Below are 24,552 nucleotides of genomic sequence, written 5' to 3'. Positions count from 1 at the left end.
TGCTGCAAATAGGGTTTCCTAGACTGGTTAATTTCCATTTCAATGAAATTTTCTTCTTCTTCTTTGTATGAGGGTTTGACATAGGAACATTAAAAATTAACCAATGGGGAGGAGAGAGGAGGAGGTGGGTGAGGATACAAGGGGGATAAATGGTAATTGAAAAATATAATAAAAACTAAACTATTCAATTTTTTTAAAATTAACCAATCACATTCTCCAGTCTTTCAGCTTTCAGTCTTTCAGCTTTTGGTTAGCTTTCACCTTGCCTCTCATGTTCTTACAGAATTACGAGCAATGTAAAAATTACATTTATTTCGTATACTCTCATAATTAAACAACTTTTACTTTATCCCCTTTAGTCACTAACTCAAATAAGGAAGTAGATTTAGCATTCAAATGCACATGAACACTTGTCATGATTTTTTTCACATCAGGATCAGCACGTGTCCCTTGCAGTTGGCCAGTGAGTGTGTCTACAAAGCCTCTTTCTTTCTCTGAGCTTCCCTTTCATCTCTGTCTGATTCTCTGAGTGAGTGCTTCTGTGTTTTTGTTTTGTTTGGGGTTTTTTTGTTTGTTTGTTTGTTGTTTGTCCTGTAGAACACTGATTCTTAAACATAAATGAGCATATGCATCCCTTGGAGATTCCGTTAAAGATTCTAATGCAGACGTGGGTGGGGCCAGGAGTCCACCGGGTTAACAAAGACCAAGCGACGCCCATGTGCCTGCTCCCTGGACTACTCTTTTGAGTAGTGAGGCTGCAGAATTCCCTGCATTCTGGAATTGTGTTGACATTATATATGTTACTTGTATTTTCTGTCTAGGGACTTGCACAGAACCTGGTGAAGGCACAGTTTTAAATATCGTGACCAGTATGGGCTATAGTGCTTCAAACATATTTCAGAACATTACACAGCATGTGTTCGGTCTAACAGACATGCAGTTCAGAAAAAGGTGGGGGGGGGGGACTTCAGGTGAACTATTTCAGTGGAATTTCTGCTGGTCCCATTTCTGACATCGTGCTCTGTTGTTACACACCCGCGATGCTACATTCAGAGCAAGATCCCTGCTCCCTGCCACCCAGCTTCTGCATTCCACCTCAGGTTGTTATTCAAAGGGATGAAAGTGAGGTGACAAGATAATCTAAGAAAAAGTGGTCTCTACCGTTTATTAGGTAGCTCACTCATCATCCAATTCACTTCACTCCTCTCGCTTGCTTCATATACTTGAGTTTCCTGGTTGGACGTGTCAGAGGAAGACAAGAAGGGACAAGATGCTCAGAACGTGCGAGAAAGACACAAGCTGTCCCCTCTCTGCTCCTGGGCCAAGGGGCTTCTCAGGGCGCCTGTCATCTTGTCTTTCTCAGGAGGCTTAGCTCCCCACACGGAGTATGTCACACACACACACACACACACATGCAGATTTTTATTGGCCTTGGTAGTTCCATCTCATAAATGGTGCTGAACACAGGCATTGTCATGGCAACAAGGAGGACATATTGTTTTCCCTTTAAAGTTAGAGAACTTTATTTTAGTTCATTGGAGTCAACCTATTGTTGGGTTTGTTTGGTTTTTAAATCCTGAGGCAATATGGGCAGTATATTCCATTGGAACTCATTTTTTAGAAGGTTTTGTTAGTTTAAACCTTTTTTTTTTTTCAGAAATTGTACTTAAAATTTATGATTTTTAAAAGATACTATGAAATATTTAGAGAGATATTTCTTACTGACAAACACTTTCAAGTACTTTTTGTTATTAAGGTCAAGATGGTTTGGACAGCCTACTAATTTCATGTGCTTTGTGTCAAATATGCACAAATGTGCTTTAAGTCAAATTAGCCTGCATCTGGTTAGCATTCTTGTTTGCAAATACCAGCAACATACCTGGCAGACAGACCTCCTCTCAGCTCTCTAATCTGTTTACTAACCTGGAAAGATACAAAAAGACAACACAGCATTCTTAGTTTCACGGCTAGTTTCATGAAATAGTCTGTTCACCTCAGTTTGTATTCCATTCCCCCTGTGAACAAGTGTAGACTCACAAACAATGAGCTGTACATGAATTGCGAGCAGGTGGCAAGGAGGGATGATCAGGCAGCATGAATAGGGAGGAAGAGCCCATGAACAGTTCTCAGACCCGCCCAGGTGGCTGGGGAAGAGTGGTCCCCCCACTTCGTGGGTGAGTGAAGTGCTGCGGAGGGCAGTTAAGTGACGGTTAAGGCTCTGGCTAGCCCTACAACAAAGAAGTGCAGACACTTGTTTTCATTTCTGGCTTTGCTGTTTTCCTTACAAATGCCGGGGCCTGCATGTGGGCGTGAACTTGTTTGGGGATGTTTAACCACTGCTGGAGCTTTCCCTGACACTTTCCTGTTCTCCTCTACTCTGCACCCCCACTGGCGGCGTGAGTGTGGTGCACGGTCCCCTTTCAGGGCTGAGGAACGTGACATGCATCTCCGCTGGGTCCTGGGTTCCCCAAGCACCAGGGGCTGTGCTGTCCCCAGAACCCCGCCCTCGGCCACCCTTCAGAGGGCCTGCAGCCTCACACAGCATTTTCTCATCTGTAAAATGACCATCACGGCATTTTATACAGTTATACATTTTCATCTTTTAGTAAAAAATTTTAAAAATTATCAAGGTAGGATGCACCCATATATATATTAAAGATACGGGGGTAATGGGGGGAAGGGGGGAGGGTTGGGTGGAGGGGCTGGAACAGGAGTAGGGGGAAGAAAACTGTACTTGAACAATGATTGAAATAAAAAAATAAAAAAATAATAAAAAAAAAAGATAAAAAAAGTCTTTCAGTGAAAAGAACTAACCCCTCCAACCTAACTGCTCCCTAGGAGCCATCACACTGCCACAATTTTTGTCCCAAAATGTTGAATAGTGTGCTGTTATTTATTCACTGAACCGCATGACTTTTATCTACTAGCCTGACTTAGCGCACTTGTAACTCTCCTCCTGCTTCTGCTCAGCACAGGGATGTTGCTGGTTTTGTTCTGTTATTGTGTATCTTCCTGACGTTGAATAACACAGTAACCCCCACTCCTTGCCCACTCGAGGCGTTTGTAAAGGTGAGGACGTCGGCATCACTACCTTTCTTATTCCTTCCCCCTTCCACCTTGAAGCCGTTCTGGGGATCTTCTTTAACTTTTAAATAGTCAAGATTGATAGCACATGCATTCTGTTCACTCTTCTTTTTTTAGTTTTTAAAAATTTATCATAAAATGCACATAACATAAAATCTACCATCTTAACCATTTTTAAGTGTGCAGTTCAGTGGTGTTAATACTCTATGCCCGTTTGGTAACAGTAAGTGGGTCTTCCTTTGTCGGTGGGTGGTTCTGCAGAATTTAAAGCAAATGAAAAATATTGACGGTATGATGTCTTCTTCAAAACCAAGCAGTTGGCCGGGACTACATTTTTCTTTTTGGTCCCAATGTCATGACTCCTGTTCTGCTCAGAGGAGGCCGTTCCTAATGTCAGGCACTGATGGGTTCTGCTTTCGTACACAACAGAAAGATCGTGCCGCGGTTTCCTCCGTGTTTTGGCCTTTCTTTTCCCCCTGAAGTTTGTTTCCTTGTTTGGCCTGTGGGGCCATCTTATTCACTATATTGCCAGAATCTCCTAGCTTCTTACTCATTAATTTAGATGAAGTCCTTTTATGTCTATAAAAATCCGAGTGGTTCTTTCCTATTTGAACTGTGCCTTTTCAGACTGCTTTCTGTTTTTGTGGGTCTCTCTAGTTTCCTTACTTTTTCCTTATCCTTACATTTTCTCATCTCTTCACTCTCTCAGCTCATCCGTTCCGTGCATCCTTTTGCAGGAAACCTCTCTCACCACCTCCCCTCCTCCTGCCTCACCCTGGGCTGGTACTTCTCTGGGTCTGTTTCGTGGCTGCCACCCTGGAACCCTCTTCCCTGTTCCGGACCTGTCCACCATCTCTGCAGCCCTGTAGCTTCCTTTCTGGGGCAGGAAGGGGCAACAGGACCGTCACTGGTCCTTGGCTGCTCAAACCCGTTGCTACGCAGTCCCGGCCCTCACCACCCCTCTGAGCAGTCAGGCACTGGCCAGAGAAAACCTCCTCGTGGGAACCCCTAACTTCTGCAACCTCACCCTTTCCCTGGTCTGTACACGCCTTTGCTTGAGGCCCTTGCTGCCGGTGTGAGTCCCTCCAAGAGAAGCTAGGTGCAAAGGCCATGCCTATTCCTCAGCATTGTTGTTCAGAAAGCTTTGATCCAAACTCAACTTATTAGTTTAATCAATAAACTAATCAACAAACTCAGTCAATTTCTTAATTTAAAAATATGACTCGCTAAGTTTTTTAAATTAAAAAAGTTTATGGTATAAAGAATCAAAGGCAGGAAAAGGGACGGTAGTCCTTTCTAGCAAAGAAGCTATTAAATCCTTCCCCATCCCCATTCATCAACAGCTATATAATATAATTAAAACTCTGAACCCCTGTAAGATTTTTAATTACTTGCTAAAGCAGTTGGCCAGATGGTTAAGCATAATAAAAATAAGAACACCTTGAAAGGAATCAAGAAAATGTCATCAAAGTTAAATGGGGCAGGGGGTATGACATTATATCGAATAGTTTACAGAAGTGTCACTCCTTTTCAATAAGTGTTTCTGAAGCAGAGAGAAATGTCACTTGACAGACTTCCTATCATGGTACTGCATTTATCTGAAGCTTGAACTTGATGTCACTTATTTATTCCCTAGAGCAGGGGTGACCTTCACTCTGGGTTTAAGAACAAGTATGTCTGTTTACTTTGACTGCTAGGAGAGGCTCTTGGGCCCTCATAATGGGAAGCACACTGAAATAGAAAAAAGCTTAAGAAGGACAGAATTCTGTCAAAGGCAATTTCTCTCGTCTAATCTTTTATGACTCCATACCAGAATTTTGACTGTTACGTAGGGTCTCCCTGGTCCATGTATCAAAGGCTTCCTGTGGTTCTCTCTCTCTCCCTCTCCCCCTCTCTCTCTCTCCCCAAGATTGGTGGACATTCAATATATTAGTTTGTTTCAGGTGTACAGCATAGTGGTTAGACATGTATATAACTTGCGAGGTGATCCCCTGATGAGCCCAGTTCCCACCTGACACCACATATAGTTGTTACAATATTATGTACTATATTTCCTGTGCTCTACTTTACATCCCACCCTCCACAGAGGCCCGAGGACAACTAGCACTTTGCAAAAGCTAGCAAGCTTCTGTCCCCTTCAACTGGGGTCTGACACTAGCTGCTGTGTGAACAGGCCTGTGAGGACAGACGGCCTCCCAGACCCACCTGCCCCTGTGGGCATCCACCTGCGGTCGCCCCTGTGCTCTGGCACGAGTGGAGGTGTCCGCTGCTTGGTTCCGGCCTCTTCTGAGCCTCAGTCTTTCACATTGGCTCAAGCCTGTGTTTTTGAGCTTGAGGTTTTTCTTTCTAAACCTCAGAACTGCTGCCTGGTGCTCCAGTTCCTTCTTACCTGAGCCCGCGGGAATGGGGGTACAGCTCACAGTAAATTCTGCTCCCCCAGCTTTGCCTCCTGGATGCACTGATATCTGTGGCAGGGACCTACCAGTCTCGGGCAGATTTTCTTTCTACCTGGTGTAATGTGACACACTCCCCAAGCAACCATAACCCTTCACGTAACTGTTTAGCAGTTTCACACCAGGTAAGTCTGGATTGCAGTTCAGTCTGAGACTCTTTGTTTTACATACTTTTATAATAAACTCTGTTAATTGGCAGCCTGAGCCAGTTGGAAGATGGTTATAGCTAATAGCAAAAAAATAATAATAATGCTAGTTATCTCTTTTAGATTATAGTAAGTACCAAAGGAAATAGTTTACCACTTTTATCTCCTAGCTGTAAAACTGGTTTAAATAGAAGGATAAAAATCAGTTTTCTGGGAAATTTTTGGAACTATTTGTGTCTCTAGAATTTGGAGTGAATGAAAAGTAACAATATTATACAGAGGTCATGGCCTCACAATAATGTCCATGAGGGGGCAAGGGAGTTTGAAAAGCACTTAACTGAAGGTAAGCTCAGTTTCTTCCCCTCTCCTCCTCTTGTGCTCGCTCGTCTAGGTAAGACATTGAGCCTTCTGGGCAAACGTTTGATGACACGCTGGTGCATAAAATTAATGAAAAACCAGGCAGACTTGCAGAAAGACTGTATTAATGTTCAACTTGTGAAATGTAAGGTAGTTCCCTCAAGGCAGAATATTCTCTCTCTGCCTCTCTCTCTGCACACTCCACATTGGGTTCGGATTTATTAGTGGACAAAATAATGATGTCTAGCAGCATAGTGATGGCCTCGGAGTCTTTCCACAGAACCAGCAGGACTCCCGCTGAGGTTGGAGAACACCAGGTCCAGGGGCCGGGTGAGCTCCTTGCTCCTCTTGGAAGCCTGCCTTTCCTCCGGCCACGACAGTGGCAGATTCCCAGGTGAGGCCAGGTGAACGTCCTACTTGGCCCTTGGTGCTGCAGGAGGCTAACCGAGGTTGTACCAAGCGTGGACACTGTCTGCGACCACGATTCCTATCAAGGTATCAGGCAGCCAGCTGGCGCTGGGTCGCTCCTGGCGGTTACAGTGAGGCCGAGTTTCTGTCACAAAGCTCAGGTGCATCTGCCCGGTGGGGAAACAGCAATGGGCACTGTCGCTTGGGAACTGGGGCCTGGGCACTTGTGGGTTCTGACCCAGCCACAAAGCCTGAAATGAAAGTGGATCTGGCACTCTCCACGTGAAAGTGCTTTGGCAGAAAACAGTGCAGCCTTGCGGGGCTGTTAGGGCCACCTGGCTTCTCCTTCCAGAATGTGTTTCGAAGCGGTTCACTCCCTGGTGGGAAAGCATTCACCCACAGCAGCTGCCCCACTTCGTTTGTTTAACAGGTCATGCAGGTTTAGCTTCTGGGAATAAAGTAGAAATAATTGTATGAATGTGATGAATGACTCTGAAAAGTGTGTTGAGTTCCTGACAAATAAAGGAGTCAGAGCCTATGCCCGATTTGGTTTTGTTCCCCCAACATTTCAGCCACCCTCCAGCACCTTGTAATCACTCAGAGATTTGTATGGCCAATTAGATGAAAACCTTATAGCAGGTGCCAGTACTGACGCACCTTGCTTGGCAGACCGTACTGTTTGCTGTAACCACCATCAAGTCAGCCAATGACATGAAAGTGATTTGCCTCAGAACATGATACAGCACAGTGGTAACAGTCCTTTTCCACAGTGAGGGCTTCCTGCCTGCACTCGAGTGCTGCTGGTGCCCCACTGGTGGGGGGCGGGGGGCTTGACGCAGCAGGGAGCAAGTGTTCTGGCCCTGTGTCTCTCCCACGTGCTCAGCATCAGCTTTCTGAAGGCCCGTGCAGTTTCGAAGGACACATTTTTTTATGCACTAAGTAATCATCAAGCACCTGCTATGTATGGGGTACTTCCGAGAGGCCGCAGGAGAGGCTTGTTCCCCAGTAAGGGAGAAATGCACATATTTATGACCACAACAGAGTGTGTAAGGGCTGCTGCTGTCTAGAAGGGAATAGAATCTCCCCACAGAAGGAGTTAGGGAAGACTACAAATGCAGGAGGTGAAGTTTGAACTTCCACCTTGAGGAACGGGTAAGGACTTGGTGAGTAGAGGTAGGAGCGGAAAGACCCTTCCAGGTGGAGAGGAAAGCAAGAGGGGAAGAGAAAGAGGATGGGTGGGATGTGCAGATCAGTTGAGTCTGCCAGAGCTTGGACTAGAAGGTGGCTGGACCTGGAGACCCCTGGATGCCACCCCAGGGCCGTGGATGACGCTCGCCTTATATGTTATAAACACCCCAGCTCTTTCTTTCCCAGGCAAATACACTGGGAACAGAGCAAGTTCTTTCACAGAGAACTGCACGTTCCTGGCAATTTTTCACTAGGCCATTTCCACTTGTTTTGGGCCCCCTCTTCATTTTCTCTCAGTGGGAAAATGCGGCGATTAGTGAGGTAGTGAGAGGGTCAGAACATTTTGGTCCCATTGTGAACAACAGCCTTGGGATACTGTAGATTGTCACCCCTGCTTTGACAGATGGGCTTAAAAACTGGAGGTCAGTCGGTCCCACTTCCTCAGTCAAAATAAACCAGACTTGTTTCCGTGGTGTGTTAAGTACACAGCTATTTCTGAGTGCTCTACATTATTGATTTGTTTCAGTGCTCTTAGACATGCCATCTTCGTTGTTCTGGATTGTATCTGATTGCAAACACTCAGCCTAAGTTAATATTTTATGAGACTCAATTGTAACTTAAGGCCCTGACTGGTGTGGCTCAGTGGGCTGGGCATCATCCTACAAACTGAAAGGTCACCAATTCGATTCCCAGGCAGGGCACATGCCTGGGTTGTGGGCCAGGTCCCCGGTTGGGGGTGTATGAGAGGCAGCTAGTCAATGTTTCTCTTGCACATTGATGTTCCTCTCCCTCTCTTTCTCCCTTCCCCTCTCTCTAAAATAAATAAATAAAATCTTTTTAAAAAATCATAACTTGAGGCTGGAAATGTGATGACGGGCATGGCTATCGTTTAAAAAGACAGCTATGCTGCACTCAGGGCCATTTAGACTGAGCAACGCAAACCCCTATTCGAGCGCTAGTCCCGTGTCCTTCCTTCGCCATCCCCATGGGCACTGATGAACTTCAACAAGTTATCTAGGTATTTACTTATTGCCTGCCAAGACCATATTAATACACTCATGTATTTGATGTGCAAATATTTCAAAGTGTTTATCCTATCCCACACACTGACCTGAGTAAGAACTTTACAAATGTTAAGACATTTGCTCCCCTCGACAGCCGTACAAAGTAGACAATATCATTACTGTTCCTGTTTTACAGAGGGGCAGATCAAGGCACAGAGAAGTGAGGCATCTTGCCCAAGGTCACACAGCTGGTGTTCGCTGGTACTTGAGTACACATGTGACTGGGAGGCTGTGATTGGTGTGTTTGGTGTCACCTGCATGGAAAAGGATGCACAGACCTTGCCTGGGTGGATTCTGCCAAGCTGTGCTCTGCGATAGAACTAAGTTCTTGCACCATTTTAGTAGAGGCGTATTTTCTACAGTTGGTCACTAGTTGTCTTTCAAGAAACCCAGTGTTTTAATTGACTGTCGTTTGAAAGTGAACAGTTTCGGTGCAGGCACACCAAACATGTAAGCAATACCACAGCCCAGGCCTGCACAGTGTGGCCCTTTATTTTGGAAGATGCAGCTGTTGGTAGTAGCATTTCCCCAGATGTACGGCAGCGACTACATAGTCAATAAGAAATGACATTTAGTGACATTTTCTTTAAAAAATTTTTTTGTGTTTGGAAAGAGAGGAAGGGAGAGAGAGAAACACTGATGAGAGAAATACATATCAGCTGGTTGCCCCTGTAATAGGCCTGGACCTGGGATCGCTCGCAGCAGACCGGGGATCTTGCACACCAGGACTGGGTATCAAACCCACAACCTAGGCACATGCCCTGACCTGGAATTGAACCCACAACCCTTCAATTATGGGACATCGCTCCAACCAACTGAGCCACACCGGCCAGGGCCATTTAGTGATATTTTCTATGTGCCCAGCACTCTGCTAAGCACATTATGTGGTTACTTGTTTAATCCTCCCAAAAACCCTGTGAAGCAGGTCTTGTGACTATCTCTTTTCTCCAGATACAGCAGCTGAGGCCTAGAGGGAGTAATGTAGCACCTGTCACACAGCTAGGAGGCAGCAGAGCAGGGACTGCAACCCTGGGATCGTTTCCTGAGCCTCTGGTCTAGACCGCCGCGCACACTGCCCGCCCCTGCGCCATGCGACCTGCTGCTGGTCTCTCACCCTCCTTGCCGACTGCAGCGTGCTCTCAGGGCTGGCCGGCCCTGCTGGCTGCTGCTGAGTCCTGCCAAGGATTAACAGTTGATCTGGATAAATTTCTTGTAGCCATTCTGCTTCCTGTCTTCATAGGATCCCACTGCTTGCCTTTGCTGTACGGCAAGTGTTTGAAGAGTCAGATTTCACCCATTATTCTTCCACCGTCAACCTTACACCCACCTGCATTCAGCATTTGCTGAATGTCACTGTCTTGCTAGCAGGCAGCAAGAAGGTGGCACAGGTGTGGGAGGGGCAGGCGGGCCCGACAAGATAGATCCTGACATCGAACGTGGGAACTGTATGGAGGGGACTTATGTTTATGATGTCATGTGAGCTGCTCATTAGGCACCTTGAGGGGTCTGTGCACCTATTTATAGTAAGTTTTCTTACTTTTAGACAATACTTTTTCTGCATCAGGCATGGTGCCCATTATATGGTAGATGCTCAATAAGCTTTTGGTGGATGTGTGAACAAATGAGAGGCTGGATGAATGGGTCATTTATCACTTGGTTCCTTTGATTAAATGGCATCCTAAAAGGCCCTGGGATGTTCTTGCCTTTGTCGCTACTGGGGATTGCATTTCCTCCACCCGCTCTCCCCCTGCCTGCCTGGGCCCTCTGCCTGTCCCGCGTGTCCCCTGCCCCCCTCCATCTCTGCATCAGTCCAGGAGTGGCTGCACAGGGGCCAGTATGACCTGGCCTCTTAGGTGGTGCCACAGATGGTGTTAGGTTCTATAGTTTTAGAATAAAGCCAGCCTTTAGGGAAATTAGGAGTTAAATCAACTTTCTAGGGACTCTAATCAGCATGTATGATATTCATGTAGGAACTTTCTGAGTCCTAAACAGACTTTGGGGCAACCCACTGGGAACTGTGTGTGTTCGAGAAGCTCCCACCATACAAGCACACGCAGGGGAATTTGGTCCACCTGTGTTCTTAGGACTGAGAATCGCTTCTTGACCTGGTTGTTTTATTGAAATGCTGGATTGAAAACACAGTGTTAGGGAAACTGCGTTCCTGGTACCAGTGATAGACTCTCAGGCGGGGTTTATTTTCCAGCTGGAGTTGAGAGGTGACACATCCCGTCAGCCTCAGGACAGGCCATGCACTGAGTGGCTTTCCTTTCTGTGTCTCTGACAGATGTGCCATCCCCCCACCAACGAGCCTCGGCCAAGATGAAACCAATAGAAGAAGGGGTGGAAGATGACGACGAGGTCTTTGAGCCTGTGTCTCCAAAGACATTTAAAGTCCATGAGTTGCCTTGATCGGAGAGAAGAGCCAAGTTACCAAGAGGGGGAAAAAAAAAAAAACAACTGTCTTGAAGAGATCCTGGAAAATACCAGCACTTTTTCACCACTTTTAGATTATTCTGCTTTAGGACATCCAGACGGGTAGAGTGTGAGGGCAGAAGAGTGAGGGAGAGCCAAAAACAGAAAGGGTATTTCAGCTCTCCTTTCTGTTGGTCAGCTTTCTGAGTGGCCGTTCTCCCGAGCCTTCTGATGAAAACCAGCTCTATTTTGAGATATGTATTTTCACAGTATTTTCTAGATACACTATCATTTTAACTTTTAAAATATCTTAGTGTTCTGTCAAATGCTTTCTCACTTATTTTTCCAAGTTGTGGTTCCTCTTCCTCTCGGCGCCTTTTCACAATAGTGTTGTGCATTTTATAGCGTTAACAAACAATGTCAGTTTGAAATCGAAATTGAAGTAACATTAAAAAGCAGGGAATCTCAGGCTTTGTTCAATTGATTTTTTAGGTGGAAAATTTTAAGGAAAAACGTGATTTGACTGGAGTTTATTTTCTCCCAGGATAGACACATCACTCCACGAGATCACCTGACTTGTTTGGGCATCGTGTGGATAGCTCAATAATGAACAAAACCCAACGGACTTTGTTCGCATTACCCTTCTATTATCTATTTAAAAATTGGTCTGAAGCGTAAAAGCTGGGAAGATGACAGATGGAAGCAGTGCGGGACTTGGGGTCAGCCTTCAGTCAGACTCACCCGGGTTGGGTGCCCCCTGTCCCACATGTCCCCGGGAGGAAGACACTTTCCTTGGGGCAGGGAGGGTAGGAGAGTGAGGCGCAGAGCGAGTGGCACAGCGCGAGGCGACTGACAAGGCAGCTTCGTTCTCTGGTGGGGATTCAGAGGTTTCAGGTCGTCCTCCAGCCGTAGATGGCTCCGAAACTCGTGTGAGCTGCAGGTGAACCCCGCTGCGGGGGCGGACGGTGGCTGCGGGCCGCGCGGTGGGTGCACAGCCTGCACAGTGCCGTGAGGGCCTTGGTTCCACTCTCCTTGCTGCCAGAACCACGTTTTAGGAAACGGTGGTGTTGGCTGGTGGGAGAGGAAAAGTCGGTTTGAACCATTAGTCCGGTCAGTGTAGCTGCGGCACTGCGTTGGGTGAACCCACCGCTCGGCGATGCTGCAGCATCCCCCACCGAGGTTTTTGTTTCAGCCACTAGAACCAACTTCGAGTCAGGCCTCTCATGTTAAACAGCTAAGAAAGGCTCCAAATGAAACTAGTTTCAGGTGAGCTGAGCCAAAAGAAGCATCTCTTGTCATTTCTGTGAGAGAAGCTACTCTAGAGTCACCTCATTTTCCTACAGGCCTCTTTTTATTATACAATTGTTTTAGTAATTTCACTTGAGTCGAGTTTACATGCCCGGTTCCTCACTGAGAAAATTTCCACAGACTGGGAACCCAGCTCCGAACACCTGTATCAGAAACCGGCTCATTGACGTCCCACTGGAGAGGCTCCGTGGCGGGCTGTGTTCGAGGTTCACTCCGGAGAAGTGGAGCCAAGGCGAACGACTGGGCCTCGGCTCCCAGATTGCAAAGATGCATCGGGTTGCACTGTCTCTTCCTGTGGCCGAGACCACGTGTCCAACTATAAAGGGCTGGCGTTAACACTGCTCCCTTTTCTGTTGGAGTAAGGTCACGAAGACCGTTCAGCTTACCCATGCACAAGAATAACTACAAAATCGCTCTGTGGAGTAATTAGATAGTATGCCCTCCCCTAAGTAGAAAGAAACTTTAGACTCTGCTGAGGCCACGTTTTTCACGTCCTGTGGGCCCACAGAACCCTGGGATTTCCTTCCTGACCCCTCTTCAGGTTTGTCTCACTTTGTTAAGCTCAGACAGCAGAACGAGTCAGCTCTGGTGACCAGCCTGGATGTGTTTGGAGGTGATTCTCTGTAGTGCTGGGGACACATTTTTACAGGCACGCTGCTAGAACTAGGTGATACAAAGTCATCTACTGTGTTCACAAAATGTGTGTGCACGTGCATCAGTGTCCCTGATAAGACGGCTGTGGTCTCGAGATTAGGAATGTTGAAGGAGCCTCTTAGCCAGAATGGGCAACACGAAATTATTTTTCAGTACAGACCTCTAAGGAAGATAGTGACACTCAGAGAAAAGGCCACCGAGTGGCCCTCCCACGTAGACTTGATAGCAGAGAAGCAGATAAGAAAACAGAAACGAGTTCTCAGTGTAAGATCTCCTCTCAATGGCATTCAGTTCATTTACACAAATGAACAAGTGTATCTTTGTGTGAGGCATGAATACATAGACCAAAAACACGTTTGCTGCCAAAGCCACCAATAAGATGCTTTCTGTGTTTTTCAGTATTCATTTTGCTGCGTGGCCAAGGTTCAGAAAGTGGTCTGCAAAAATTATTCTATATATAACCCAAAGGCTATGGTCAAATGTGACATCATCTGTTGTATGCTTCTGGAGTGTGACATTTATACCAGAATGTATGTATCATTTATAATATTTTGAAAGCCCTCATATTTATAAAATAAAAGCACAGACACTAGATAGATTCTCAGTGATGTTTATATGTCTTAAATTAGTAGTAATGGGTGCTATATAATTATTTTGTAGTTACCATCCTCTGCATTCTGGGATCTTTTCTGTACCTCCCTATGGTTCAGTTCCTCTTTAGTTATTGTGTTACAGAACAGACTAGAGCAGGGTGGGGTAAATGATATACTATTACCGATGGACCCACCCTTGGCTCCAGGGGTCCCCCACCCCATACTAAGTTTGCTTTGCCCACTGCCAGGGAAAGATGTCTCTCAATGCCAGAGATTGGTGAAAAGGAAAGGGATTATTTATTTAAAGAGTTATACAAACTTAAGAGTAATGACTTAATGCCTCATTGAGATCCCAAAGTCCTTTAGAATACCCACAAATGCACAGTCCTTTCTTCCCCCTCTGCCCAGTCCAGGGTACTGTGTCTCAGAAAAGAAATAAAAGTCCATGGTTCTCTGTCCAACCCGAGTGGTCCCAAAAAGACCCCGCATGGCTGCGGCACCTGGGTTTAAATCCCAGTGTCAATCTTCCTGTGCTGCACCATTTCCAACTCCTCCCACAACTGGCCACAGCTGCCAGCATTCCCATATTTTTCCAGTTTTACTGGGCTGCCATAGTAAGTCTGGGCAGCTGTGGCCCTGTGGTGTGGAGCCAATCATCTCTAAGCTCTTATGCAGGCTCTGTAACCAGGGGGAGTTGCCTCCCAGTTACACCATGGGTTGAAGTCACTCCCATCCCCCTGACTTACAGCATGGCCACAGCTATTTAACATATCTATGAAACCAGTTAAAGGTTATAGATATGTCAAATGACTATTCTAGAGGTTATCTGTAAAAGTGTTGCTATGCAAAACAACTCTCAGTGGCCCTGCTCCATGTGTCCCATCCCCCAGTTCAGACTTGTTGGGGTGAGGACATCCCATATTTTTAATATTTTCTGGATACCCTGAGTTCTAGACCCCATTACAAATCCCTATTTGCCCCCCACCCCTGGCTACACCTTGTTGCAATTGGATGCATCAGTGCTTTGCTGCCAACAGTGTGCACACGAGAAGGAGAGGTCACCTCCTTGTACAGTTCTCCATGCACACGTCTGAAACTTTTCTGGTTTCATAACTTGCAGCTGCTGATTCTTGTGTCCCAGGCCCTATCTTGGCCCTCAAAAGAGTCACTTGAATGCTGGGAAAGTCTTTGGGGACAGTGGGTGCAACCTACACACTCCGCCCTGTTCCTGAGGCACCCAGGTGACGACTCCGCCCTCCAGTGAAGACTTTTATCCTAGTGTGTGGCGGCCCCAGCCGTGAACTTGGGCATGCAGGTTGGTTCCAACCTTCGGGGTCCTGCTGCCCTCCTCTCTGCAGACCCAGCATGCAGCTTCAAGGAGTCACTGTTCTTTTTCTTTTTCATCATTTCCTTGGTCATTTCTAAGGCTGCTCTGTAGAAACCTCTGACCTTGCCATGCCTTGGTTTCCCCTCTCTTCCCTCTTTCCAACCCTAGTTTCCCAACTTGTTTTTCTAATTATCTTCAACCAGATTGACTAGGAATTCCCACCTACTCAATGCAGATTCCCAAGGGTTTGGAAGGATAGGATACTGTGTAGGGAGCTTGAGGTTGTGGCACAATCATGGCTTCAGTTATGCTCATGGGACAACACATTTTCTCATTGAAGGTAGCTGTGACTTGATTGTCACAGAACCCCAAATGCCTTGCATAGAATGACAAATGGTGTCACTTAAGGAACCTGCTTCTAAGTACTATTTATAGGTTCATCTGTTATAATTGCAACCCAGTTTTAAAGTACATGAGGATTTTATGAATGCTTTATACAGTCACAGTACGTGCAGGGAACTCTGTTTTCAGGTGCCATTTACATTGAGAACACTTACTTTATAATAAATTCACATTTTGTTTGAATAGAGCCTTATAGTTTAAAATATCTTCATACATTGTCATGTAATTAAATAAATTTCTTAGAAAATATGTGTATTTTTTCATTCTTCTTACATATATGGTAAGTCCTCAATGTTGTCGATTGATTCTGTGACTTTAAGAGAAACAACATATAAGGAAACCAGTTCTACCATAAACTAATCGATATAAACAGGAATTAAGATACGGCACCTCATCAGTGTTATAATGAAATAGCGCTGAAGAAAGTGATGTTATTGAGGACCTGCTGTAGTTGTGTGCTCTATCTCCACACCCAAAGGCTAGGGTTGGTTCGGTTATCCCCGGAGGTTATGGGAGACGTTCTGGTTTAGGTCATCTCAGCAGACCTGCAGAGGCAGGGCTCTTGGGTCAGTTCCACTTAATTCCGAAGGTCTGCCATCTTGGCAGCCTTTGGCTATGGAAAGAGGGTGCCATGAGGCAGTGTAGGCAGTGGTGGCTGGAAACAGCAACTGAGATGCCTTCAGAGTTTCACTGTGGGGCTGCATAGATTTCTCTACTTTGTATTCCACCTGCTTTGAGCATTCTCTTCTAGTTTCCTAAGGTTCGACAGCACAAGAAGTCACATGAAGTGAGCGGGAAATCTCCCCTGGGTCTATTCTGTGGTGGGCAGGAGCAGTGCTAAACTTTCTATGCTTGAAGAGACCCACAGTTCTTCCATCTTCTGTCCCGAGCACTGGAATGGGAAATTGAGAGCCCAGCCCTCGGCTCTTAGTAGCAAGCAGCTACTTGCCCCAATCAGCCCCAAGACTAGACCCAAATGGAAGGAGCATCGTATACTACCAGAAAAGGAATTAATTCTTTTATTCAATAAGCCATGTCACCTAAGTCTAAAGTTCCTTCAGATCACTGTTGAATTTGACACAGCCCTCTCCCTTACCCACTGAAAATCTGAACGCTGCACAGTGCCTGAAGGTAGCAGGACAGGCATTGGCATCCCCATTTTGGGAGGGACGTGCAGAGAGGATGAGGGACTGGTCCAAGGTCACACAGCTGGCAGATGAGCAACCAGGACCTGACAGCATGCTTGGTCTGGGCACTTTCCTAGTTCCAGATCCCAACTCAGAAACCTATTTCTGTCCCACCATGCTCTTAATCTACTCTTAGGCCTTTTCCCCATTCTACTTTGGGGCCGTTTTCACAGCTCTAACATCATCTGTACCAGGCTTCTCTGCTTGCTACATCCCCGGGCCCAGGACATGAGACACTTGACCAGGGGCAAAGACATCTCCACGGGCCTTCAAGACCTGCCAGCCCCTTGCTCATTCCGTCAAGAGAGGCTTCACCTCTTTCCAGTTTCCAGCCAAGCCTTTCTGGTTTTCTACCCCCTTCGCCGGTCACAGCTGCTCGTTACACCGCAACACTCACCGTAGCAGGGCTGCTCCCTGGAGAAGGGAGCACCGTGAACCGTGACTCGGGATTTTCCGTACCAGCTCCTTTCAGGACAGGCCAACAGAACCAAGTGAGGCCTGAGCTGAGCTGAACTACCTCACTGCCCTGTAAGTGGACACGCCACCACTACACCACGGTTCTTATATTGGAAACCGGCTTTGGAGGACAGCAGTCTTGAGGGGAGAATATTTTTTTGCAAATGTTGAAAACACCAAACTGCTCATGTTTGTTGATGGTTACACATAATTAAGCCCTTTGCGCAGAGCCTGGCTGAGGTGAAACCACGTGACCCCTTGGAAGGGGCTCAGACGGGGAGCAAACCTCAGGCCGAGCCCTCCACGGGGCCGACGATACTGCACGCAAGACAGAACCACCAGATATTCATCCGCTCCGAATTCTTTTCGGTTACAATAGCTTCTGTCATCTTGGGGACCTAGCCAACCTTTTTCAAGATGCCTTTCATTGTTTTTGTTGTTCTCATCTGATCTCTCTGAAATCTTGTTACTAGTACCGATATGTATTATGAGTGAGAATAATAACATAATACTTTATTTTTTGTACATGCACTTATATAGAGAGGCATATTTTTAGAAAAAAAATAAAATCTGATATTGCCCTTTAAAACAATCTATCTGTTTATGTGAAAATGTGGGGGCCGAGTTACATGTCGCTCCAAACAGATTTCTTATCTCTGTTGTCAGCCTCCACTACCCTCCTAGCTCAAAGCAGCTCCACATCACCCACCTGAAAAGGAAGTAGAATTTTTCTCCTTGAACTTGGCTTTGAGGTTAGATGTTGTTCTGAACACTGTCTCTGATCATGTGATCTTCAGCAAGTTGTTAAACCTTTGAAAGCCACTGTGACCCCACGTGTACATGAGCACCTTTCCCAACACATAGTTGGTGCTCAGTAAATATTGGTTCTCATCTCCCTTTATCCTTAGGCTGTCAAGTCAAATCCTTTAGGCTCTGGCATCTTAGCAACCACAGCCTTTGTAAAGGGCCAGAGGGTCAGTGTCGGGACCTCAGGTAGAGGCAGGGCGGGGAACGGAGACTGACCCCTTGTGCTGACAGCAGACACGGCTGAAGGTGCGGGAGCCCAGTGCCCACAGGCCACACTCTGCGCATGCTGGACTGGGGTAGAGGAGGAGCCAATCCTGACTTCAGTGAGTGGCCCCAGAGAGCACTAGGCTGGAAAGGAGGCTGCAGGCCCCTCTGGCTATCTTTCCTGTCCAGGACAGTCCCATCCTTGTGCCATCCTTCTCAAATGCGGTGTTGGCTTGAGTCATGTTACCATTATCATCAACACCAGAACCGTGTGAGGTCCTTTTATCCCTGAGCATTCGAGTTCAATAAGGGTTTCTCAGAAGTTCTCTTTGAGAAGCAGTCAGCTTGCTGAAAACCTTCCCCTGGCCCTTTCAAAATGGTGTCTGTCAATTGAGATTTGGGGGAAGCAAATTTCAAAGCAGATGGAGTATGTCAATTTTAACTAGTTCAGAAGTTCATGAACTTGAGTGGCGATCGGGAGAATCACCAGAGGGCCCCTTAAAATTACCCAGCTAGCTGGGTCTCACCTCAGGATTTGATTCAGCACATCCTGCGCAAAGCTGGGAAGTGGATTTCTCAGTTCCCAGATAATGTCCGCACTGCCACCAGGGCGCCACTCTCCCTCGTCAGCAGATGAGGGGACTGGCTGGGAAATCAAACTCAAGATAAACTGGAACCCAAGTATCCTCATTCGGGGTCTTTCAGTTAAAAGGAACTTGTTTGTTTTCTTTTTGATTTTTTTTTTTTTTTTTTTTTTTTGTTATTCTGTTTTTTGGCTCTAGGCGAGTGGTTCTGGAACTTTTACAGGGGTGTCAAACTCATTTTCACCAGGGGCCACATCAGCCTCGAGGTTGCCTTCAAAGGGCCGAATGTACTTTTAGGACTGTATAAATGTAACTACTCCTCAACAGTTAAGCGAGAGCTCGGCACTGCTGCTGGGTGGAAACAAGGTGCCAGGCCAGATAAAACAAGGTGGAGGGCCAGATTCGGCCCTCGGGCCTTGTGTTTGCCACCTGTGTTTTAATAAGAGTCACTTAGGAAACTAGTTAAAATCTCACCCCAGGAACTGAATACACCTGCAACAGTGATTCTCAGCCCTGGCTACACACTGGAGTCAGTAATTCACTGGGGCTTCTGGAGTCTTAAAAGCTCCCCAGGTGATTCAAGTGTATTAAATTTGAGGTTCTCCAGTCTAGAGGAAGGTCAGAAATGGTCATTTATGCAGGCACCCCGGGTGATTTGGGTCCAGCGTCGCTCTGGCACAGACTTTGCCCGCAAGCGCTCGCCTGGGCTTGCTTCTGCTGCAGGAAGGAAACACAGAGCAGCAGGGGGAGCATAGAGTGGGGTTTGAAGCGAGAATAGTGGGGGGTGGAAATGGAAACGTTCAGGTTAAAGCAAGTGTAGGTAGTATTGTTGGCCTGTGATTTTTTCCTGTATGTATCATTTATTCTTGGAACATTTATTTTTATTCATATGTAATTGACCTATAACATTATATTACTTTGAACCATACAGTATAATGATCTGATATATGTATACATATAGAGAGAGAAATGACCACAAGTTTAGTCAACATTCATCGCCACACATGTCTACAGTTTTTTTCCTTGGGATGAGAACTTATAAGATCTCCTCTCTTAGTAACTTTCAAAACTGACATGCAGTGCAGTGTTACTAACCACAGTCACCATGGTGCACATCGGATCCCGGAGCTTACTCATAACTGGAAGTCTGTACCTTTTGACGGCCGTTGGTGTGTGATTTAGATCAGCTCCCCTTAGTCTCTCTGTGTGGCTCCCTGTGCTTCTTAAATAACGGAGTCAGAAAGAAGCTTTGCAAGCTGGTTCCGAGTTTGGGAGAAGAGGATAATTAGAATCAGAATTCGGAGGTGTCCTCCTCAGCTCCAAGCAAGGTCGCGTGACCTGCGTGTGCAGTTGGGGTTGTCTGCCGGAGCCCGGTTGTTCTTCCTTTGTGTGCGAATATTGATACTTGCCCCCTTTACCTTGAGAGGGTTTTGTGAGAGCCAAATTTCAAAGCCCGTGTAAAACTAGAAATCACTAGAAAAATCAAAGTTGTAATTGTATCAACCAGCGACACATAAACAGAAGCTGAAGATAAAAGAAATAGCTCTTCGCTATGTTACACCTGGAATTTCTCTGGGAACTTGTAACTAATCTGCTTCCTTGTGGGCACACAATTCCCATCTCAGCCCCCAGCCCCTGGGCACGAGAGTGTGAGCACTTTCCCGGAACGCGGCTTCCTCGCGGATGCCGGGGACACAGGCAGAACTGCGAGGATGTCTGAGCGAGAGACACAACCTCAGGGTTTTGCGCAATAAAATCTCAGATGAAAATTTTATGTCTTACATTTCTTATAGCTTGACAACTGGATGAGAAATTTATGGGACAGTAATGCAAATAAGTATTTAGTGCAACATGGGTGTTTACAGTTTTGAGGTTTCTTATTACAAGAAGACCTAGAAAAACTCATAAAATACTTCGTCCTAGCCAGGTTACCAGTATCAGTATCTCCTTCAGCACCACACACTCCACATTCACAGCCTCTGTGTTCTGCACAAGAGCCCATGAAGTCACTTCTTAGGGATGCATATGTTTCCTAGTTAAGTCTATCAAACATGTTCAATGGTCAGAAGTCCAAAAGGCAGCGGAGGCCATGTCAAACGTTTGTTTCAGAGAGCAAGTGAAGAGTGCCCTCTGGTGGTAGCGTGCAGCAGGTGGAATGCATCGTATTGCGTCTTGAATCACGGAATTATTGAACTACAGTCTGACTGAACTACAGTCAGATTTTCATCTTCACCAAAAGGAATGTCTGCATTTCCGAAGATCTGCTGTGCAGTGTACTGCATTAGGGCAGGGTATTTGGATTGTGTTTGTTATTTAGGTTATCTTTTATGGACACTCTAGAGCAGGGGTGTCAGAGTCATTTTCACTGGCGCCACATAGGCCTGGAGGTTGCCATCAAAGGGCTGAATGTAATTTTAGGACTGCATAAGTGTAACTACTCCTTAACTAGGGGCAAGGAGCTCCGTGCTCCTGCCGGGTAGAAACAAGGTGGAGGGCAGGATAAAACAAGGTGGAGGGCCGGATGCAGCCTGTGGGCCTTGTGTTTGCCACCTGTGCCCTAGAGACAGTTTCATTGGTGGCAGTGTTCCATTAAGACATAATTTAATTTAAAAGAAGCACTGTGGGTGAACATGGCACCTACAAATGGGATTTCTTGAATAATATGATCCACAGGAGAGCTCAAGGAAAATGAGGCCCCCTAAGTATCGTATAGACATCTTTCAAGTCATTGAAGCTTCAGACTTGGCAGAAAGCAGCTGAGAGCAGTGACCCAACCTGGGTGAGGCAAGAGAGGTGCCCGGGGCATAAGCATAAAGCAGTACTCACTTTCAGGATGGCCCCTTGCTCTAGGCACCTCACCCTCCTCTGCCCTCTGGCTTCGAGGCTAAAGGAGGTAACAGTCTCCTCAGCCAGCTGTGCTGGACTGACAGAGATGGAATTTGAGAGAAAGGTGGACCTTGGTGAACACCTGGGCTTTTTGCCTGGGTCCCAGAAAAGCTGAATCTAGGAATAAGCGTCTGCCCTAAGGGTACAGGACACACACCAGGGAAGGGTCAAAATTAAAATAGACTCACCCTGGATGAGACAAGGTAACCAGCAAGCACAATACCTACCTACCAAAATTTAACAACTTTCCTTAGAAGAAATTACCCAAAGCCTCTACAAATATTCATCTACAATGCCCAGCATCTAATCGAATAACATGAAGCATGTTTATAAACAGAGCCAATTCACCGGAAACAAAGGCAAACTGCAGACATATACACAGGCGATTCAGATGTTGCAATTATTATATAAGGTTGTTAAAAATAACTGGCAAGTGGAGAAGATACAGAAGTCAGTAACTTTAGGACGAAAAATTATAATAACTAACAGTAAGTATTCAACAGATAGCAGGTCAACTGCAGAGAGCACGGGAGGGAGGAGGCAAGCAGAAAAACAACAGAACAGAAGCTTAATAAACAGGAAGACAGGTCAATGAAAAGTATCTAGAATTATGGACAGAAAATTTTAAGTGGAGCAAAATGGGTGGGACCAAATTGCAGCGGCTTAAGGAACAGCAACATGGCCCATACCACGTGTTTGAAATGGGAGCGAGCGGGAGGAAGCCCGCATGCCATCTATGCAGCAACTAGAAAAAGTAAGAGTTCAGAAATTTTCAAGATGAAAAATACCAAATGCCATTTTGTTTACTATTTAATTTCATGATGGGGAAAATTTCATCAAATAACAAAAATAATGTGCTATAATGTGGGAAAGCTACAGGAGTTGACAAAATTACTACAATTATTATAAAGTTCCTTCCTCAACCAAGTTATTGCGATGTTCTTATAGTCTTGCTTCCCATCTTGTTTGCTAAAATGGTAGCCCGGTTGGATTCTGCTCTTTGCTTCTCCTCCTGAAGGTGGCTCCCTCCCCCAGCACCACGCTGTGGGTTTGAATCCTAGTGACTCTCACAATAAAACAGGCAGGCGATCAGACAAGAGATTGACCCTAATGCCAGGAAAAAGCAGCCCTTTGGATCTGTACATTAATAGTGTCTTCGTGTGACTTTAGCACTTACTTTTTAAGGATACAAAGCATGCATTTGAAAACAGAGAGGGTAGAACCATTAGAGACAGACAGTTCTGGAAGATGGACTAAGACTGATTTGGGTTGTTTTCTAAATGGCATTTATGGGGTTGGGGGAAGAAAGATACTTAATTTGGGTATTTTAATGGAACCCTTTAGACCATCACTGAATAGGATGATCAAAATTTTTTTATAAATGCTGAGAAATAACTGTGTTTTACTGGCAAGCCCACAGGCTGATTTAGTCACCGCATTTGTCCTCTCCAGACAGCTGCACTGGGGGAAAGAAGTTACAGTGTTTAAATGATAGCTGAATCTGACAACTAAGATATACATAGTCCAATATGCTTTTGCAACAATTAAGGTTTCTTTTCTTCCTCCTAATAAAGAACAAATGCGAGTCCTGTTCAGGATCATAGGAAGCCCCGGATTCCTGTACACAGAGCACTGACTGGGTTTGCACTAGTCCGCTGGGCCTTGTGTGCCAGCATTTGTAAGAGCCTTGTATGAAGCTTGGTCTTGCCAGGTTACTCTATCAAAACATTGCTTATGTGACAATTTATCATTTTGTGACAGATCCCGCTCCTGTTTTCTTGTTTTCATGAAATTGGTTTTTTCTCTCACAAACTCTATGAGGTTCTCCTGTCTGCTTTGCTCTCTAGAAACATTTGAAATGATAAAAGACACTTTTAGCGTTGAGTACAAATACAATTTGTCATCCTCAGTTTAGAAACCAGCCCCCTACCACCCAACCCCTGTCTCACACACACTCTTTCTGAAGTGGCTTTAGTTGCTCTGCAAATGGTAAATGTTTCTGAGACTGCCTATGAGGCATGCTACTCAACACAACTTCCACTTAAAAAAGTTTCTTGTCTTTAAGATCTATGCATGTACTTTGTTTCTAAAATTAATCAAAGTTTCTTGAAGATGTGAGCTGTTTCCTGAAGGTCAGGGGCCTCGATTTGTTTCATTTCTGAACTGCTCAGCATCCATAGCTACCTGTCTGCTCTAGGTTATAAAAAGTCTTTGAAGTACTAACTCCAACCTTGGGGTAATTACACCCCAGATGTCATGGTTCGTTCTGCATTTTTATTGAGAAAACTGGACTTGTCCCTTGTACTATAATAGCAACAATGCCATAAAATCAGAGTGTAAGGAAATCAAGCCATATTTACTTTTGACATTCTTATTGCTTTTCCACATTTTTCTTTAGAAGTGTGGCCTCACTACTGGCAGGTCAGATATTTCAAGTTCTATCGATCACTTCTTTTGTTTAGATTGACAGATCACCTATTCAAGCCATTATAGTTATTTCCACATTAGCTCTTCAACTTCTTATTGCTTCATAAAATTAATTCTGTACAAATATTTTCATTAACTAGTCCAGATACTACTTTAGCTAGTTGTGTGTTAAATTTGCTTCTGCCACTAACCCAAAATAGTCTATTTTAAACAATAATTGTAAAATCTAATTATGCCCACAATGAACTTTCTCATGGTAGAAAATTTGGAAAATACCGAGGGGCAGAAGCATCCTAGAGGTGTGCCAGTGCTGGCTGTCTCCTCAGGCTTGAGTTTTCCTTTGGTTGTTAATCTTGCACAGCACGGATGAGATGTACCGGACTGCCAGGGAAAGTCTAACAGAACAAAATGTTTAGAAGGACCCTTGGAATGCCATTTGTCCAATATTCTATTTTCATCTAGGATGACGCCAGATCATCCCGGAGAGTTATTCCCAAAACCTGCTGGCGAAGGTTCCGCAAGTCCCATTAGAACCCATCACAATGTCTAAACGTTCCAATACGAGCCCCAATCCCACCCCAAAACCAAAAACATCAGCAATAAAA

General features: G+C 45.5%; 1 protein-coding gene across 2 annotated transcripts in view; it reads left to right on the top strand.

Moving 5' to 3' along the window:
- The window catches only part of BVES (blood vessel epicardial substance), a 33,058-nt gene extending 21,478 nt beyond the window's left edge, over nt 1-11,580 (top strand). For both annotated transcript variants that reach the window (XM_036024529.1, XM_028509538.2), the window contains one exon: nt 10,985-11,580. In XM_036024529.1, the coding sequence (XP_035880422.1) occupies nt 10,985-11,109 (125 nt within the window). In that variant the 3' untranslated portion in view covers nt 11,110-11,580. The remainder of the gene's footprint in view (nt 1-10,984) is intronic.
- Nucleotides 11,581-24,552: the final 12,972 nt, after the last annotated feature.

Source organism: Phyllostomus discolor, chromosome 4 (genome assembly GCF_004126475.2).
Source record: "Phyllostomus discolor isolate MPI-MPIP mPhyDis1 chromosome 4, mPhyDis1.pri.v3, whole genome shotgun sequence".
Lineage (NCBI taxonomy): Eukaryota > Metazoa > Chordata > Mammalia > Chiroptera > Phyllostomidae > Phyllostomus > Phyllostomus discolor.
This window is presented reverse-complemented; position numbering and strand designations above follow the sequence as displayed.